The sequence below is a fragment of the Diadema setosum genome, chromosome 19 (genome assembly GCF_964275005.1).
Source record: "Diadema setosum chromosome 19, eeDiaSeto1, whole genome shotgun sequence".
NCBI classification, from domain to species: Eukaryota; Metazoa; Echinodermata; class Echinoidea; order Diadematoida; family Diadematidae; genus Diadema; species Diadema setosum.
In genome coordinates this window covers 31,824,816-31,838,999 of record NC_092703.1, presented here as the reverse complement: position 1 = coordinate 31,838,999, position 14,184 = coordinate 31,824,816, and the positions used below count along the sequence as shown (strand labels likewise).

The 14,184-nt window shown below is 41.6% G+C and overlaps 2 protein-coding genes across 2 annotated transcripts in view; one reads left to right on the top strand and one right to left on the bottom strand.

Annotated features, from left to right (window-relative positions):
- Nucleotides 1-14,184, bottom strand: part of LOC140242723 (activating signal cointegrator 1 complex subunit 3-like) — a 68,302-nt gene that overhangs the window by 34,455 nt on the left and 19,663 nt on the right. The window contains exons 14-17 of the mRNA XM_072322482.1: nucleotides 12,770-12,994; nucleotides 11,425-11,544; nucleotides 8,933-9,184; nucleotides 6,580-6,756 (exon numbers count right to left, since the gene is read on the bottom strand). Of these exons, the coding sequence (XP_072178583.1) occupies nucleotides 6,580-6,756; nucleotides 8,933-9,184; nucleotides 11,425-11,544; nucleotides 12,770-12,994 (774 nt within the window). The remainder of the gene's footprint in view (nucleotides 1-6,579; nucleotides 6,757-8,932; nucleotides 9,185-11,424; nucleotides 11,545-12,769; nucleotides 12,995-14,184) is intronic.
- On the top strand, nucleotides 1,491-2,532 carry LOC140242727 (uncharacterized). The gene has a single exon (XM_072322487.1). The coding sequence runs from the start codon at nucleotides 1,491-1,493 to the stop codon at nucleotides 2,454-2,456; it is 966 nt and encodes a 321-aa protein (XP_072178588.1). The 3' UTR covers nucleotides 2,457-2,532.

The window sequence follows — 14,184 nt, the reverse complement described above, 5'->3', positions numbered from 1 at the left end:
TGGCGAAGGAGTAGCATTTTGTAGCAAAATGTACAATACAGGTCAAAAATCAAGGTCAAAGGTCAAAGAAGTCAAAGGTCAAAATTCTGTGTAGAAGTTTTGAAGCCCTCACCTAGTGCCATCACATAAAGCAAACGGAATCGAAATCGGGTTAGAAATGGCGAAGGAGTAGCATTTTGTAGCAAAATGTACAATATAGGTCAAAGGTCAAGGTCAAAGGTCACGACTGAAATTCTGTGTAGAAGTTTCAAAGCTCCCATGTAGTGCTATCATATAAAGCAAACAGAATCAAAATTGGCTCATAAATGACAGAGAAGTAGCAAATTGAAGATTTTGATCACACACGGACGCACATACGGACGGACACACGGACGGACGGACAGACGGACGGACGGACACACGGACACACACACGTACGGAGCCCGTTTCATAGTCCCCTGCTCGAACTCGTTCGGCGGGGACAAAAATATTCTTATACTACTAGAAAGCAAAGAAGAAAATGAAAAATGTAAGGTTTACTAAAGGTATGTTTCAGCGGGCACACTCGAGGACACGAGGCTACCATCTATACACTAGATTTACTCATAAGTTACTATTAGTGTATAGATACAATAATGTATGTTGTTAGTGTATTATAATTTTCGCCCCGTTAGGGGCGAAAATTTTTGCATTTTCAGTTGTGAAATTACAACATTTAGACAAGAAATATGCCTTTATTGTTCATTTTGGTCTTTAAATTAGTGATTTTATATCGTAATTTCGTGAGAGATTACGTCATATATGAGATCCCGCTAGTGCGCGCGCCACTCAATTCGTTAGTCGCCGCCATCTTGCTTACACGCGAATTTCTGTGCATCGGAAAATTCGCCGGAATTGCACTTGAAAATTCAAGTTTCGTTCGAGTTGGATTGACATAATAGCTAAAGTTACCTCAACGGGAGGTTTTGCCAGGTTTTTTATGGTTTTAACGATCATTCTTCAGCCGAACAACAACGGTATTTATGTCTTCAACCAACGTTCCAAACGTGGGCGGCGCAGCCGCACCACCGCTGCTGACAGCAGTTGCGTCCCCGGCAGCCATCGGCGGGGGTCGCGGAGACCAACACGCACAAGAGTGCAAGCAGAAAACTGCGACAGCCAAAGGTAAAACGCCTACTAGAGCCGGCAAGGTAGGTACTAGTAATAGTACTACTGCAACTACAAGCAGTGCTAACCCTAGTGGTAGTACCGATGCAAACAAAACAGTGAAACCACCTGCCAAACTGGCTTCTAAAGTTTCAACTTTGGAAGATAGACTCGGCAAGCTTGAAGGCCAGTTAGCTGTAGTTGTTCAATTTGTGGAGGCACAGTCGGCAAAGCAGACACCAGCCCGTGAAGGCGGTGGCAATGGAAAGAGTATCAGGACTCGTTCTGAATACTCCCCTTCAGACTCAGCAGATACTGACTGCCATTATGATGATGAATATGCGGCACCAATTTTGGGCCGAGATATGGATGAAAACTCAGTGATTATCCAACCAGGTCAAGGGGATCGTTGTCAGGATGACAAATTTGATATTGAAGAAGGCGAAGTTCCCCCTCCTGTAGTGGAAAAAGTTCCAAACATTGCAGCCAAATTTGCTGTGGCTGAGGAAGTTGGTCCCCCCATTGACCCAGAAATTGCTAAGTCTACAGCCTACCTTCTGACCCACCAGCTTGAGCCCAAAGTGGTAGATGATACGATCACTAAATACCCCATTCCCAGCAACTGTGAGCTGGTGGATGTGCCGAAAGTCAACCAAAGAATCTGGAATGGGCTCCCTGCCTTTTCAAAGACACGAGACCTCAAATTTCAGAGACTCCAAAAGAATCTCACGAGAGGCATCAATGCCTACATACATACAGTGTCGGCACAGAATATTACTGAACAGCAGCAAGATGCACTAGCACTTCTGTGCAGTGCGAACTTTGAGCTAAATTCCTTACGTAAGGAATTCATGAAACCAGACATTGGTTATCAATTCCAACATCTCTGCAAGCCCTCTACACCGGTCTCCAAATTCCTTTTCGGTGACGACCTGGGAAAGCAAATGAAAGACATTAGAGATGAACAAAAAGCAACTGAGGGTGTCCTCAGGAGTGAGCATAGCAGACAGTACAAAAAGCAGCGTTTCAGCCCATATGACTATGGCAGGAGTGCATATGGCAAGGGCAGGAGCAAGATTACATCAGGAAGCTCGAATTTGCCCCAACAGTACCGCGACGCGGGCTGGACTACATCTCGTGCAAGCACAAGTGATGTGACTAGGCCTACAGGTGCAAAAGGACCGTGGACTGGAGCTACCAGCCATGCTTTTTTGGGCCAGCGCCCCAAGGGGAGGGGGAAGCCGCCAGCTCCCCACACCTTCACACATCCCAGCCAGCACCAACCGCACTGCGGCAGCAAGCAAGGCTCAGGGATGAAGAGAGCACGATAACCTCCAGTTCAACTGACGAGGTAAATATAACATCCTTTTCTAGTGATCATGCAAAGCTATGTCATCATGATAATGTAGAACCTGTGGTAGGAGGTCGACTGAAGCAATTCTTCCCAAAGTGGCGCAAAATTACTTCAGACCCACATGTGCTAAATGCTGTAAGTGGTTACAGGCTTGAATTCAGTAAAGAGATGGGTGCACCATCTAGAACTAAACCCCCTTACATTTTTCGATGTGATAAAGCCGAAGAGGCTGATATTGATCTTGAAATTTCTAAACTCCGTGACAAGGGAGTAATTGAACAGTGCCAGAGGGAAACTGGAGAATACGTGTCTAATATTTTTACACGGCCTAAAAAAGATGGGGGTACACGCGTTATCCTAGACCTGTCTGATCTCAACAAATATCTCCAGTACCAGCATTTTAAGATGGAAAATATCCATACTGCTATTGAACTCATTTCAGAAAATAGTTTCTTAGCTTCAGTCGACCTTCGGGACGCGTACTATACAGTACCTGTGCACCCAGCACACAGGAAGTTCTTAAAGTTCTCCTGGAAAAATCAACTTTGGCAATTCAAAGTACTGCCTAATGGCCTGAGCACGGCGCCAAGGTTGTTCACTAAACTACTGAAACCTGCATTCACATTACTGAGAGAGCAAGGGCATGTAGTAATTGGATACCTTGACGATATCCTCATTATTGGAGAAAGTGAGAATCAAACTTTGCAAACGGTTTTGGAAACCACTAGCATCCTTGCACAACTTGGGTTCTTGGTGCACCCAGATAAATCAGTACTATGCCCCACTCAAGAAATACAATTTCTTGGTTTCATTCTCAACACTCAGACCATGACAATTCGACTGCCTGATAACAAATCAGAGGAAATACAGTCCTTGTGCACTGAACTTATGCAAATAGCAAACCCCAGTGTCAGGCAGGTGGCTAGAATTATCGGGAAAATGGTAGCATCATTTCCCGCAGTCCAGTATGGACAGCTCTATTACAGGGCTTTAGAAAGGGACAAAATCAAAGCACTCAAAATGAATAAGGGGCATTTTGACAGAAAAATGAGCCTATCTTTGGAAGCAAAAGAAGAGCTGCAATGGTGGATAGACAATGTGCAGTCTGCTTTCTCACCCTTACGACACCCTAAACCTATGCTCGAATTGTGCACGGATGCCAGTGGCAAAGGCTGGGGGGCATCTGATCATACCACCCATACAGGGGGTAGATGGAATGAAGACGAGCTGCAAAAAGCCAGGGAGAATAAGATTAATTATCTGGAGACCCTGGCTGCTGGCATGGGACTCAAGTCCTTCTGTTCTAATTCACAAAACATTCATGTCTTGTTACGGCTAGATAACAGTACTGCTGTTGCGTACATTAATAACATGGGAGGCATTAAATCCCTTGACTGTGATCGGGCAGCCCGAGAGATTTGGCAGTGGTGCGAAACTCATAAAATTTGGGTCACAGCAGCACACTTGCCAGGAAAGCTGAATGTGGAGGCAGACCGCATGTCTAGAAAATTCAATGACCGCACAGAATGGATGCTTGACCGCACAGTTTTCCAAGAAATAACCTCACGTTTTGGGACACCAGAAATAGACCTATTTGCCTCCAGACTTAACAAGCAGGTAGAGAACTATGTCACATGGCTGCCCGACCCACATGCCAAGGCTGTTGATGCCTTTACTCTCGATTGGGGAAAGTGGTACTTTTATGCATTTCCTCCTTTCTGCTTAGTTGCTAAGTGCATTCAAAAAATCAAATCTGATAATGCAGCTGGGATACTAGTAGTCCCAAAATGGCCAAGCCAGCCATGGTTTCCTCTCCTAAACAGGATGATGAATGAGGAACCACTTGTTATTCATAGGAGTGAATCCTTACTAACATTGCCAGTTTCTAACACTCCTCACCCACTTCACACTCAGATTGATCTTCTTGCTTGCAGGTTCTGTGCAACCCCTTCAGAGATGCGGGATTGAATGCACGGATAATTGCTGTGATGGCCTCTTCTTGGAGAAAAGGGACTAAAAAACAGTATGCAGTGTACATAAACAAATGGAAAGCATTTTGTGACAAGAAATGCAGCAACTACTTGTATTCAGATGTTCAAGCTGTCCTGGAATTCCTGAGTGACATTTTCTTCGAAAAAGGGGCAGGTTACAGTGTCATAAACTTAGCACGGAGTGCTCTATCTTCATTTGTGATACTTCGAGATACTATGTTTACAGTTGGAAACCATCCCTTTATCCAGAGGTTTATGAAGGGAGTTTTTCAGCTACGCCCACCCAAGCCTAGATACATGGAAACGTGGGACGTTAACCTTGTTTTCAATTTTCTTCGTTCTTGGTCCCCAGCGCACGTATTGGACCTGAAAAAATTGACGCTTAAATTGTGTGTGATTATTGCATTAATCTCAGCACAAAGGATTCAATCATTACACTACCTAAGCTTGGATGATATGGTGTTAAGAGAGAATGCAGCCACCTTTCACCTTCATGATCTCCTAAAACAGAGCAAGCCTGGAAATTACTCACACAGTGTCAAGCTCCAGGCATACCCACCAGACAGGAGACTTTGTGTGGTCAGGTACTTGCAGGAATACATCAGAAGGACCCACAGGATCAGAGCTAGTGAGCGGTACCTTTTTGTTAGCTACAAGAAACCGTATCACAGGGTATCCTCTCAAACAATCGCTCGCTGGATTAAGGAGGTTTTGGAGGCTGCGGGTATTGATACAGGGATCTACAAGGCGCATTCTACTCGGGCAGCGTCTACCTCCGCAGCCAATAAAGGAAATTTCCCAGTATCTAAGATACTTGCGCAAGCCGGTTGGGCCAACGAAAGAACCTTTCGCAAGTACTACAACAAGCCCTGTCCTGCTGAGAAAAATTTTGTAGAAACAATTATCAAAAAATAGACTGTGAAGCCCTAAGATTTGAGCAGACATGTCTTGAACTGCCTGAACTTGTGAACTCTTGGAGACACAATATCTATGCAGCATTCAGCCTAAATGAGAATGGCAATGGAACCTCTATCTAAGGTATGCTCCCTACCCCTTTTCGGGGGGGTTGCCTCGAGAATGTAACCACTGGCTTCGAAATCTCATATATGACGTAATCTCTCACGAAATTACGATATAAAATGGAAGATTAAACGAGAACTTACCGTTTGAAGTTTAATATTAATTTTATGAGTAATTGGAGGGTGAGATTACGTCCCACCTCACCCTCCCTCAATTTCAAACGGTAACTTAATCTCTCGTTATCTTCCTACATCAGTGGTCACATTCTTGCTTCTAATATTGAGTGGCGCGCGCACTAGCGGGATCTCATATATGACGTAATCTCCCCCTCCAATTACTCATAAAATTAATATTAAACTTCAAACGGTAAGTTCTCGTTTAATCTTCCATTAATTATTTGTTACAGGGGGCACTTTGGGGGGGGGGGGGGGGTGGGGGTGGGGGGGGGGGGGCAAAAACTCGTTTTGCCCCCCCAACATTTTGTTTGGGGGGGGGGCAAGTGCCACCCCCCCCCCCCCCCCCCCCCCCCCCCCCCCCGCTTCCAGCGCCCTTGGCTACAAGCATATTGTATGATTGCAAATCCAACAGGTTCTCCTTATAGAATGACTTTTCATGGGATGGCATAGTTTTGGTTGAGTTGGGGGATTCAGAATTTAACTCTTTGCAAGATAATTTAAAACCAATAATGAAATATGAAAGCACATACAATTCTCAGAAGAATTCAAAATTTGATGAAAATTGGTTTTCAAATGGCTGGATATTAACCAAACAAAGAAAAAAAAAATTGGTCCTAATAAATTGTGGGTCCCAACTTTTGATAGGACTTTCTTGTTTTGGATATCTTGGCCATTTCAAAACCAACTTTTATCAATTGAACTTTGAATTCCTCTTAAAATTGTATGCTTTTTCATAATTCAAAAGAGGTTTCTCAGTGAATTTACAACCAAACATGCCCGTTGATTCAAATGACCTTTTTCTGCTCATGCATAAAATGGAATTACGAACTGCTCTTTCATGTATAGTGTCCCAAAAGTTATGGTTTGGTTTAAAGGAATACTAAGGGAAAGAATTTGTGTCGAAAAACTGTACCTGGGCCACATAAGCTGAGTCGGACACCAGCGAGAAGCTGTCCACGTTGCCACGGGAGATGAACGTCTGGAGGAGGATGTTGACCTTGCCGTGTGGGTTCTCCACCCCTCCTGCTGCCGGCATCTCGCAGTCATCTTCCAAATGGTCCTGCAGCTCTCGTATCTCATCCTCTCGAACCTGAAGTGAGACGAAAGTAACATATAATAGAATGGGTCGAGAGAAAGTAACATATAATAGAATGGGTCGAGAGAATCCTAAAAATCTCATTGGTCAAGAGCCATGTATCAGTTTTTACAGGCAGCTCGCTTGATCACTGGCGATAGATGCAGTCAACATGTTGTCACACATTCTTGTAACAAAGAGTTCACACACTAAGCAAGCATTCACGCACTTAGCAAGAGATGGCGTTCGTACAGTAATAAACAGTAGCCCGTGTTCGCGCACTTGGCAGGTGTTCGTGCACTTGGCAAAGAGATGGGTAGCCATGCATCGGTACAAGCATCAGTACAAATTTTCATACATCAGTTGTTACTGATGCATGGTTTCATCTATGGCAAGCCAAAAAGAAAGACTTGCAAATTGTTAGAAACACAATTAAAACAATGGATTTCAGGCAAAAATTGTCAATATCTTACAAAATAAGTAATGTACATGCCTTTTGTGCATCAGAATTGCGTGCATGTGGTAACTATGGAAATTATCCTTAAACCAGTGGGCTTCACCACATGGGTTAAGCATTCCATAGTTAACTTATTGAATACAATCCCTACCAGCTACATGGATAAAATAGACTTTCAACAAAATTTCATATCTCTTTACCATTCTGACAGTCTCCATATGATAACACTTTCTTTCTTTGCAGTCTGAAAAGCTGTATTATTTTGATCATCATAATTCTGGAAATATTTGCTTGAAATCACACACTACCTACCTGTATATCATCTCTTTTTTTCTTCTTTTTTTTTCTTTTTTGCATCTTAAGAGAACCCTGCTAGCTGCTTTAACTCAGATGCAAAATAAAGATAAGATATGTCTGAAAATTAAGTTTTGTTTGTTTTTTAAGTTAATGGGTTTCATGTTGGTGCTTCAGGATAAGCTCTAATGTAATATAAAGTTTGACTGAGACTGCTGTCTTCAACAGTGTCTTGTAAGTGAACAGTTGGAAATCACTCTCTGAGTCTCAACAAAAAAGATTAAAAAACAAGGAAAAGTAGAAATTACGCGGTGCGTAATATATGTCCCCGCCGGAAGTAGCATTTTGTAGCAAAATGTACAATATAGGTCAAAAATCAAGGTCAAAGGTCAAAGAAGTCAAAGGTCAAAATTCTGTGAAGAAGTTTGGAAGCTCTCACCTAGTGCGATCACATAAAGCGAACGGAATCGAAATCGGGTTAGAAATGGCGAAAAAGTAGCATTTTGTAGCAAAATGTACAATATAGGTCAAAAATCAAGGTCAAAGGTCAAAGAAGTCAAAGGTCAAAATTCTGTGTAGAAGTTTGGAAGCCCTCACCTAGTGCCATCACATAAAGCAAACGGAATCGAAATCGGGTTAGAAATGGCGAAGGAGTAGCATTTTGTAGCAAAATGTACAATATAGGTCAAAGGTCAAGGTCAAAGGTCACAACTGAAATTCTGTGTAGAAGTTTCAAAGCTCCCATGTAGTGCTATCATATAAAGCAAACAGAATCAAAATTGGCTCATAAATGACAGAGAAGTAGCAAATTGAGCATTTTGATCACACACGGACGCACACACAGACGGACGGACAGACAGACGGACGCACAGACACACACACGTACGGAGCCCGTTTCATAGTCCCCTGCTCGAACTCGTTCGGCGGGGACAAAAATACATCAATTGGGTTGACTAACTCAAATTTCTAAAGTTTGTCTGACCTGAGAAAGTGATCTATCCTCTAGCTTGAATCACAATTTGATGGCTTTTAACCCGTCGAGGACGGTTTGATTTTGCTACAACACGCATTTCCCATAGACCCTTGCCCGAGTATACTCGGAACTCGTCCTCAACAGGTTAACAAAGCTGAAATCAAGATATTACCATTTTTCTGCACCACATCTTTTTTATTCATTGAGACTTCTGTACAGAATGCCTGATTTATTTATTTCTTCTCTGTGAAACTGCACCTCCAAACTATCTCTTATTTCAATCATTTTTTGAATGGGTAAGAAAAGTCCAATTCATAACAAGTTACCATTTTAAAGCTCAGAACTTGCTCTTTTATACTATGATTGTATGTACCATGTTGGTTTGGAGCTGGGTGGTAACATAATTATGTTTCATGCACACACAAACAAGAATACAAATGAGAAAATCACAAAAAGTGAAGACAAACCTTGATCTGTTCAAACTCCTGTGCCTGAGACACCATTGAGAATACCTCTGCCTCACTCATCACTGTCTTCATCAGTTCATTGAACTTCTCAATCGTGGCGTACTTGATGTAGAAGTGGCTAGCGATACGCCCCAGGTCTGTGGAGTGCAGGTCTCCCGTGTTCTCCACAAAGCGGATCATGCGGGCCTTGTCCAAGTTGCGCGCCGCCGTGGTGACCAAGTCGTTGCGGAACTTTGTCAGTCCTGGATCGTTCTGGAAGTCGAGTTTAATGCTAGCAGTTGAAGGCTGGGGCAAACTATGTGGTATTTCCCATTTACATATTGTACAAAGCTGGCAAAATGCTCAATACAGATAAACAGAATGTGATTTACACCCTAATAATTCTCACTTTATGAAGTTTATTTCATTAAAAAAACCCTCCTTTCCCCTCATTACTTCCATTTCTAATTCTATTAAAAAGGCAAATGTCTTGAATTCCCTTGACACAAAAAGTCAGAGCAGTCTGTGGGAAGTCCATCCACTGACACCTTACCAAATTTCATCTAAAAAGCACAACTCTATGGGTGGCACCAAGACTATATGTGACCCGCTACAACAAAATGATCCCAAAGTCGGGCGAGGTTGATTATTTGAAAATTGCACGATATAATCCCCTAATCTTTCTGCTGTAGATTGATATATAACACATTTTATAAAAATAATCGGCTGCGGAGATATCAATGTTTAAAAGAGAGCATGTCGAGACGTCTGGAAAATCACTGTTTCGAGAAAAGCGCCCTAAAAGTCTTCCTTTCGACGCAATCGCGATCAACGGACACGCAAGTCAGTTTTCACCTCTGGACAATAGAAGGTAAGCCCTAGCAACCCCCGAAGAGTTCATTCAAGCACATCAGCGTCAGCAGTCTCCTCACCAACCAATCAGTGACCAGGATGTGAGAAGCGGCTGAGCATAGCGCACCCCGCCCGCACGTACCAGTCGACTGGGCAGTGTGCGAGCTTCACGCTTCAGTTAGCAGCAAAGCGCAAACTGACCAATGAGATCACTCTGGTCGTTGTTAGGGGCGGAACCTATCTGTGGCGCTCAATCCAAATTTTCGACCCAGTTTCTGCTTCATTGCAACGCCAAAAAACATGGCTCTGAAAAACGCTATTTTTTGGTCTTTCCTTTGATCATTTTGCTTTAAAATTTCGACAGATGATTGAAGACATGTTAGACTCCAATAATATATCAAAATCAGAAAATCGTAAGTTTTGACCAATTCTAATGCTCTGACTTCAAACTCGATTTTCACAGCTTCGACCGTGCGCGACTTTAGGACCTTTTTGTTGTAGCGGGTCACATATGTGTCAAAAAGAGCGTTGAATCCCAAAATTCAAAACGTACCAAGAGTTGGGACTGAGCACCCCTAAAGTGACCCATGCCAGGGCAAATTGTGCAAGCAAGAGGACCACACTGGACCAACTCACAATGTGGTCCTGAGCATGCCAGAGCAAATAGTACCATGTCACAAAATGGGAGTGAAAGCAACCATGTCAGACTGTAGTGTGCTGCATGAAGTTTGCACACTATTTAGATTGATATTCCAGTAAAAGTGTAGAGTAAGTCTGAAGGATAAATGCATACGTTTACAAAAAGAAAATCACAGCTTGTGTTGATTTGGATATAATATTTACATGGCTACTTGTAAATACACTCTACACTAAAACAAGTAATTTTATTTTGTCACCAAATAATGAATCTGACCTAATAAAAACAAGCAAATACAAATTCTTTTCCACAGGTTAGTACATTCAAATACCATCCAGTAACAAGGGCCTATATGAAATTTATCATTCAAGCACCTTGATTGACAAAATTATCTCATATCATTTGGATGAAAGTGAAATGTAAATGAAATATCACATTGTATCTGCTAACATCGCATGTTTTCTTTTAAAAATGTTCATTGAACTTTCACCAAACTTTGCCTGTGTGCCTCGGAGGTACTCTTGTGATAAGCTTCAGAAAACTGGTCCGAATGCTCCCTGAATCAAACCAGAGAATGCCACCGTGGTTCGGTCTGGCACAATTTGCTTTATTTCGGACTACTGTAAAAGCAGCAATTTTCGTGGTACATTAATTTTCACACATTTCGCGCTTCTTCTGGCTAGCGCGCATTCTAAAACCCGCAAAAGTATCTTTACAATTTTCTCTGCACATTGTGAATGGGTTGACAGTCGTGTAGTGCAAATTTAACAACCCAAGAATATGTTTTTGAGCAGCTTAGTGCGAAAAATTAATCACTCAAAAATATTGATGTTTACAGTAAATGCACCTAAAGTTTTACTTCCACCTCAGTTTAATATCTATATGAATAAATCAACAAGAACTGCAAGGAATCCTTCCCATGTTCCTTTTTGACAGTAACTACAATTACTATCTGAAGCCAGTATCACATCGAGTTGATGTCTTTTAGTGGCAAAGCACTGGAGAGTAGTTTCTGGCCACTGACCTGTGAATCTTTGAACATGAGTCCGTAGGCCATGGGGTTGAGGTGCATCCGGATGTAGAGGTAGGTGTAGCTGAGCCAACGCACTGCCTCCTCCACGTTGCTCACTGTTCCCAGGGCGATCTACCGGGATGCAGGCATCACAAAATAAGAGACTGATACATGACAAACTTCTGGGCAATACTTCATAATGAGTCTTGCCAGTATTGCAGATTACAGAGATACCACAGCAACAATGTACATACTCATCTCATATTGCATCATGCAGGTAGCAGCAAGAATTCTTAAGTTGCAATTATTACAATGACCTACCGTAAAACCAGAAATGTTCACATGCATTTTAATTTTGTGACTTTTGCGAGAGCCAAGATTTGCAAAATAAATGCATGCAAAAGTTCTTGTCTACCACTGCATGCATTGAATGCCAGTGGCAATTCGCGAAATACTTTATGCCGCAAAAAGGGCTGTCGGCTTCAATCATTAAAGATTTCAGGCTGCCAAAAATATCTTGCTTTAGAGTAAATTAGAAAATAATCTTGTGACTAACATGTATTCACATGGTACAAATTACAGTTGCCACAATCCAAGATACCACCATGATAATCAATACAAATTCCATGCAATACTACAAATATCACAATCATCATAAATATACTAGGAATTATCAATTTGAATGACATACTATGTATCATGGAGATTATTCTTCTCAAATGTACTCCCAAAATCATCAAGACTTCATCAGCCTTCAAATAAAAAGATCACCACCTGATTTCTTTCTGTAACAAGCAACACCACTGCACATCATCAACATGATGTAACCTTTAAAATATTTGCACTGGTTTTTACATGCACTTGGAGGCTTGGAGATCACTTTATGCAATCCTACGCTGGAAGTCACAGTTGTGAACGTGCCCTTCTTATTTGGAACCAATATGAATTCTAAAGAAACAAAAAGACTACTACTACTACTACTACTACTACTACTACTACTACTACTACTACTAATAATAATAATAATAATAATAATAAAGATTATGACATTTCATATGAAGAGAAACCTAGGTGGCATTTAAATAACAGAACAATGAATCTCAGATGTCAGTTGAATGGACACTCATATGGTAAAAAAAAAAAAAAATCACTTCACAAGAACTCATCTGAGCCCCATTTCATATTAGGTTGATATGATAGCAACTCTTGCTGGCATGGCAGTTGTCGTGGTAACGACAAGAATCTAGCTTCCTGATTGGCTGTTGCTATGGGAAGTTGCCATTCCATCGAGAGTTGCTATCCTTTTTAATACATCTTTTATGTCTCTGGCTCAGAGTGAGGGATCTCCAGTTCTCACCTCAGCATTAAGGTTGTCGGCCAGGCTGTTGATGAACTGGCTCTCAATGGGGTTCTGCCGCGTCATGAGCGAGAGGTAGTGATTGAGCTTGTCATGGCTCGTGATGATATACCCCTCGCCAAAGTGATCGTACTGGGGACGTCCGGCTCGCCCGAAAATCTGTAACACGTCGAGGATTCCCAGGTCCCTGAAGGCCCCTTTGTTGGCATCATAGAGTTGGGTACCCTGGGATGCCAACCAGAATTAAACTAACATTAATGAAGTTGAAACTGATGGACACACTTGCATGCAACAAACTTACATACACACATACATACAAACATTTTTGTGTAGTTTCAGTATTAAAAGAAACATATCAGAAGAATAGTAAGATAGATGAAGATGGTGTTAAAATGAAAAAGCAGTTGGATGGCACTGGTAATAATGCTAATAGTGATGATGATAAGCATCAAGGCAAGGGCTAAATGATGTGATGAGTGCTGATATGTGACCTGTAATTGATCCAACCATAAGTTTGGATTCTCACAAGATCTGCAGTATCTTAATTTTAATTGCTCTTCATGATAGTTGCCCTAGGTTTCATACAACAAATGGTAAACTGAGGGGAAATGTAACTCCTAAAAGATATGGTATGTATGCACTTTACATCCTATTGTTTGATCAGACAGAGAAGTCTAATCAAATTACTGATGACTTCTGACACAGTTTCTTTAAAACAAAACAGTTAATATGAAAAGCATAGCATATGACACCAACTGAATTGGAATAACCATAAAGTCTTATTTTGTTTTTTGGACTGTTTGCACTAAAATTCCATCATTTAAAGTATCCAATAGCTGTCTGAACAACAATTTACATTTTTTTGCCAGAAATTCAAGTACAATCAATGTAGGATGTCACTGACAATACCTAAAAGACATAACTGAGGACTACAAAAACACAAGCAGAGGTAATAACGAGCACAGTGACCACAATTGTAAGACAAAAATTAAAATGATGATAAATACTGTGGTAAATATGAAGATGACGATAATGAAGATGTGTGACCCACCACAACAAAAGGATCCTTAAGTCACTGACGGCTAAGTTGAGAAAATCGAAAGTGAAGTTAGATATTAATATCAGTCAAAACAATCAGATTTCTGTTTTTGGTATAATTTTGTAGTCTAATGTATGGTCTATCATCTGCCGAAATTTCGACGCTAAATGATTAAAGGAAAAGCAAGAAATTAGCATTTTTCTGGGCCATGATTTTCCGACTTTCAACAGAACAAAAACGTGTGTGAAGATTTGGATTTAGCTACGCAGCTAGACTCCGCCCCTAGCAATGAGTGAGTGATCTTATTGGTCAGTGCGTGACATCCTGGATACTGACCGGTCACTCGTAGATCGCTGGCGCTAAGCTTGGATGAACA